Consider the following 6,185-nt stretch of genomic DNA (forward strand, 5'->3'; position numbering starts at 1 on the left):
ACAATTGCAATATGAAATATTCCAATTGATTAATTATTATTAATTATTAAACATACCTTGCAAAAGTATACATTTGGAATAGTTGCAATTGCAATAAAAAATATTCCAATTAGTTGTTTCATCCTGTATTTGAAATGGAAATGAGAAATGTTTCAGTAAAAATTTATCTTTTATACTAATACTGTTATTATGATCCTTTAATGCATAATTTATTCCGCTTAATTTATTATTAAAAAGTGAAAAACATTTCAATGATCAATGATAGTTACATTGTAAATATTTTCTAATCTGTAATTTATTGTGGCGAAATGATAATATTAGAATAAATTAAAAACTTATTAAGAGTATTTATAAATGGATTCAAGAGTAAACAGATGAATTTCAATAATACTTCAATTATAATCATTGATACTAATAATAAACTTACAGTAGTAAACATGATGAAATTATTATTAATTAGTGCGATAAATTTTGGATAGGAAGAAGAGGATTCTGTAATATTTCATGTCAACATGAAGGAAACATTTCATTAAATGTATGACATCATAACATTACATGAGTTAAATTACTAATTAAGATAGTAATTGTTGTTGAAATTTGTAATAATTAGCAAAAAAAAAATGATTGGTTGATTGAAAGAAAAAAAAAAATTGTACAAATCAATTTTTCCAATAGGAAAATTAACAAAAAAGTCAAATTTATTTCAATGTTGAAAAAAATCAAAAAGCATTTTTGGAATTGTCACCACATTAATGGGACAGATCAGGTATCATGTTGAAATATGATCAACTTGTCGAAAATAACTTGTATTTTATTGATGTGATAATTTTCTTCCTTATTCTATTTCCGGATCCGGGACAATTTTCTTTCTTGTCTTATTTTCGGATTTCTTTTTTATCGTATTACCAGATACGGGATAGTTTCACTTTTTATTCTATTTCCAGATATGGGATAATTTTTTGCCTCATTTCCGGATGAAGGATTGTTTTTTTTTTGTCACATTTCCGGATGTATTTTGTTAAGTGCTAGTGGCAGCACAAATCTGAATCATATCAAAATATTTATGATTAGCAGATGTTTTGGAATGGAAAAACAGTATGCTCTTTACTAAAATGACATTTTTTTTTTGCATATTTCCGGAAATACACATTTATATATATTCCGGATATATTTAAATGCTTGCAACAACAAAAAGAATTAAACAATACAAACTTTATTTTCATAAAAGTGAATAATATAAATGAAATTAGTGTTGGTGACAAACTAGCCAGAATATTTGATTTATAATTAATTAAGTGGTTAAAGTTTTGTTTAAAATGACATTAGTAAATTCAAAAATCCACCAACCTTATTTGATGATTATAAAAAAGAAGTGAAAAAAGAAATGACAAATTACAAATTATGAATAATGCTTGGTACATATATATGAATAAGATGTGTCGCAAGAAATATTCCATTCCTTCGAGAATTCTCGATGACCAGGTCATTCAAGAATTCTTGATGATCTGTTAAAAGAGTGGGAATATTTCAAGCAATGAAAATAAATAAATGAGGCATTAATAGGGATGATAATTTATAAAAGACTGTAACAAACATTTCTACATCAATTATCAATCCATATCTTAAATTTTTTAAAAAAAAAAAGTGGAAAAAAGGTTTTTTTTTCAAATTTTTTTTAAAACTTTCAAAAGAGAAGAAATATCATTTTTTATCATTTTAAGATATGAATAAATGATAATTGATAACGATATTTTTTATTATTAATCGTTAATTTTTTTTTTATTCTGTAAATGATATCATGCATCATTTAATTGATAAGATATTATGATAAAAATTATGCAAATTTTAACTCCCAAAATTGTTGCTTTTTTTTCTTTTTTAATTTTCAATTGATGGGAGTTTTCAAAGCTGCCGAAATTGGTGCAAATAATAAATCTAAAAAATTATTAATTGTTTTTGATGTATTAACAAAAGCAACCCAAAAATCACCAATAGCACGTTGAATAGCGCCAAATAAACTAAGTCCATGTTCTTTTTTAGCTAAGTGCTTTTTCATTTCAACAATTAAATCACGAATGATTGGTTTTACCACAATTGACAGATTCATTTTATCACCATCATTATTGCCATCATTATCACTATCATTATCATTATTATCATCATCATCATCACCATCAACAATACCACCAATACCATCAGTAGGATATTTTTCCAATGTTTCATTTCCAATATTTTTGTTCATTTTAATTTCGGTTCCATTTTTAATTTTTCCTTCCATTTTTTCGTGTTCTTTGACAGCATCAATAATCAATTCAGTTATTAATTCAACTGTTTGTGCGGTATTATTCTGATCAATTGTTTTATTGATATCATTTATAGAATGATTTTTTGGTATATCATTCTGCAAAGAAATAGAAAAAAAAAGAAATTAAATTAAATACCGATTTTTTCATAAGTAAATTATAATCTAAAATGATTTTCTAATTACTATTTTAAATCTTTTTTTTCTTAAAATAAAAAAGTAAACTATAAATTGGCTAAAATTTATAATGTCTTTATATGTTTACAGTACCTAAATTATTGTAAAGCTAATATGTGAAGCATTGCAAGAAATTTAAAAAAAAAAGAAAAAAAGAACTTCACCACGCAAATACTATCAGATGAGTAGATATTTCTGGTAGTTACGGTAATATATGGTACTTACGGTAACATCGAATAACCGATCAAACGATATCACTCTAGTGTTTGCGTTAGAAAATTACATTTAAATGATTTCTAATAATTTTGATAATTCAAATAAAAAAGTTGAAGTATTAAAGTTGAAGTAAAAGTTGAAGTATTATCAATGATAAGCAAAAATAAAAAAAAAAAAAAAAGAGAAATGAATCAATTACCTTTGCAGAAGTAAAAGCATATGAATATGCAATAATAACGGTAATAATAATAAGGAAGTGAAAGGTTAATTTTGATGACATTTAAAAGTGACAAGTTTTCTTCTATGAAAACAATAAACAAAATAAATCCATTCATTCCTATATATATATATATATATATGCATACATAACATTAACTTTAACAAGCAATCTTGTTTATATTTTTGAAAGTGTAAAATTTGTAAAACCGATTAATTTCTGATTTTGACAAGTTTATCGAAATTAATTTAGCATTTCATTTTAGTGTAATTTCTAAATAAAATATCTAAAAATTAACCAAAAAACAATCAAAGCAAAAGAATAATTTTTTTTCTTCCAAATTTAGGCAATCATTATTTGATTAAAGGACCATTACTGAGTTCATCGTTATAATTGATAACAATGATTATGATGGTGATGATGATGACAATGATGACAATGATAGACAATGATGATGATGATGATGATGATGATGACGGATGAAAGTTTGATAATTTAAAGCGTCATATTTCTAAAGAATTAATTTATGAAAAAAATGAAACTTTTTCATACTAGTGCTAATTTTAGGGTACTTATTTAATAATATTTAATTTGAAATGATTAAAATTTTATTTCGAAAGTTTTGCGATCACTAAAATGGTATACGGTAAATTGGGTGTTTTTTTTTAATCTTTCATAGAATAGTTAATAGTACAGATTTAATCGAATTGAAAACACTATTACTGATGATAGGTAATTGTACAGGTAGTCACAAGTAACTATGTGTTAGGTGACAGTTAAATAGCTATCTGTCACCGATATTCTGTTCTAAATATTGATCGCATTGTACTGTTTTATTATATTTTGCTGTAGAGAAATTTCAAAAATATTCAGTAAGCTTATTTCATTTTTTGAAATTTAAATTTTTTGAAATTCTTGAAATTTTTTAAAATCTTCAAAGTTTTTCGAAAATTTTGGTACAACCTTATTGTCTTTGCCATGACGAAGGGCATTTTATTGTGGATTTGAAATAATTCATATAGTATATATGTGTCACATTTTATTGGCTATATGTGAAATTCTTCACAATTTGCCCTAAATAAATGGCCTAAAAGTTGGCCAAAATATTTAATTTGGCCTAAATGTGATCTTAACAAGACTTAGATTAGTGTTGTTTTTAATACAACTATTAGGAATCAATTTTTTTCCACAAAAATTTGCTATAATCTTTGAAAGATATTTGTGTTATCTTTCCTTGATTGATCAATTAACATACAAATTTATCTTATCACTAGCCATATCTTTAAACACTTTCTCTCTGCACCATCACATATGATAAATTGATAAAAAAGATTTCGTTACTTTTTTTTTACATTTTAAACAAGAATTCAAATTCAACTATTCTTTTGGCGGAAAATGAAAATTCAATTTGATTCGTTTTTTTTTAGCAATTCATTTTAGGAAATTTGCATATTTTATGTTTAAAATGATAGTATAAAACAAACGAAATAGAAATTTTATTTACTAATTCATACATTTGTATGAAAGTAAACGATACGGTAGTATTTTGTTCAAACTATCAGTTAAATTTCATTTAAACTTCGATTATATTATCATGTTATCATGCATTAATAAATGATAATATTATATTGATGAAATATTTTGTTATCATAAATATTCTAAAAAAAAAAAATATGTTACTCTAATCTAATTTATACTTAACTGATAACTAACTGATAATTTAGATTGCAATACAATGGGGAATGTGCTGAAACGAAATCATATCAAAGCATCTGCTTTAAGTCATTCATTATCATATGGACTGTATAAGAAGAAAAGCAAATCATTTTCTAAGGTTTTTATTTGAATTTTAAAAATTAATTATTTCACAGGTTCAATATGATTGATAATGTAAATCGATTTGACGAATAGATCAGATAGAATCATTTAATAATACTATTATTGATTTTATCATATCAAACATACTGATAATTAATACCGGAAACGGTAAAATTACGCAGGAATATCAAAAAAATACAACTTCTTTTCATAATGCGAAGGAGTTTTTTTTTTTTTTAAGTCATATCAGTATTAAATATAAAATATTAATTCCTAGATGAACAAACAAACTGATATGATATGATATGGAATCAAAAAGAATTAATTTTTAAAAGAACAGGAAACTGATATGATATGATATGATATCCTAAATATAAGATAACATTTTAGAAGAAACAAAAATTATAAAAATTATTTAGTCCAATGATAGAGAAGGAAAAGTCGAACATTTGGAGGATAGCAAAGAAATGGATGAAACGAATTCATGGACAACGTTAGTTCTCATTTATCCATCACTTCTAGTGATAAAAAATCTCATATCTTATCTTTTATCAAAGATCAGAAGGTTTTGGCGTAATACATAATAATTAATATGCATAATTATTAAAAATTATGCCTTTTTTTTAATAATAGATAATTTCAAAATGGAGTGGTGATAAGGATTAGTAATTCTTTGATATATTGTACTCATTCAGCATCAGATTAGACAAACTGATAAGAATGATTAGCACTTGATAAGGATACATACAAATAATTTTTTAATCTATATGTATATATATATATATATATATCTATCAATTTTACATATTTTTATTATCAACAATAACTGTACTGTATATTACCGTAATTGAATCATATTTTAGAACAATTGGTACTCGTTCATCGTTTAGTCTAAGCTATCCAACTGGTGATAATGAACACAGTGAAGAAAGTACCACAAGCCAGGATGATTGTATTCTTTCTAGCAGTAATTATAGTGGAAGGTTTTTTTACTTGTATCAAAATATTTAATTATCAATTAATCATTAATTAATCATACATTAGTAATATCACAAAATTAGACACCATGAATACATTCCAAATTTTAAAAATTAGAATAAAAAATAGAAGAATGCCATGAATGCAAGAAGAAAACTTATCATAAAAGGTTATAAATTTTTTTGGATTGCATAAAAGATGGAAACATTGAAATCATTTCAGATCATCAACAACAACAACAAACAACAATAGTACATCAAATACATCAGCAGATTTTTCATCATTTAAAAATTTAAGCCAAATATCCGAACATACAACAATGCGTCCACGATCTGATGATATTGAATGGTTAAATGATGTCCGACAATATCATGATCATGAACCTGTCTTCCGTAAAAAACCCTTCGTATGCAACCAAATTTCACAGACAAGAATTCCCATCAATATTAGTTTTTAATTAGTATCCAAAAAAAAAAA

At 24.5% G+C, this 6,185-nt stretch overlaps 2 protein-coding genes across 2 annotated transcripts; one reads left to right on the plus strand and one right to left on the minus strand.

Moving 5' to 3' along the window:
- Positions 1-1,885: 1,885 nt before the first annotated feature.
- LOAG_11748 (hypothetical protein) lies at positions 1,886-2,278 on the minus strand (the record flags this gene model as incomplete). Its single annotated transcript, XM_003147265.2, has 1 exon — positions 1,886-2,278. The coding sequence occupies one exon, from the start codon at positions 2,276-2,278 to the stop codon at positions 1,886-1,888; it is 393 nt and encodes a 130-aa protein (XP_003147313.2).
- Positions 2,279-4,647: 2,369 nt separating this feature from the next.
- On the plus strand, positions 4,648-6,165 carry LOAG_11751 (hypothetical protein; the record flags this gene model as incomplete). The annotated part of the gene is made up of 4 exons (XM_003147266.2): positions 4,648-4,746; positions 5,150-5,223; positions 5,594-5,713; positions 5,931-6,165. The coding sequence occupies 4 exons, from the start codon at positions 4,648-4,650 to the stop codon at positions 6,163-6,165; spliced, it is 528 nt and encodes a 175-aa protein (XP_003147314.2).
- Positions 6,166-6,185: the final 20 nt, after the last annotated feature.

Source organism: Loa loa (genome assembly GCF_000183805.2).
Source record: "Loa loa unplaced genomic scaffold supercont3.107, whole genome shotgun sequence".
NCBI lineage: Eukaryota > Metazoa > Nematoda > Chromadorea > Rhabditida > Onchocercidae > Loa > Loa loa.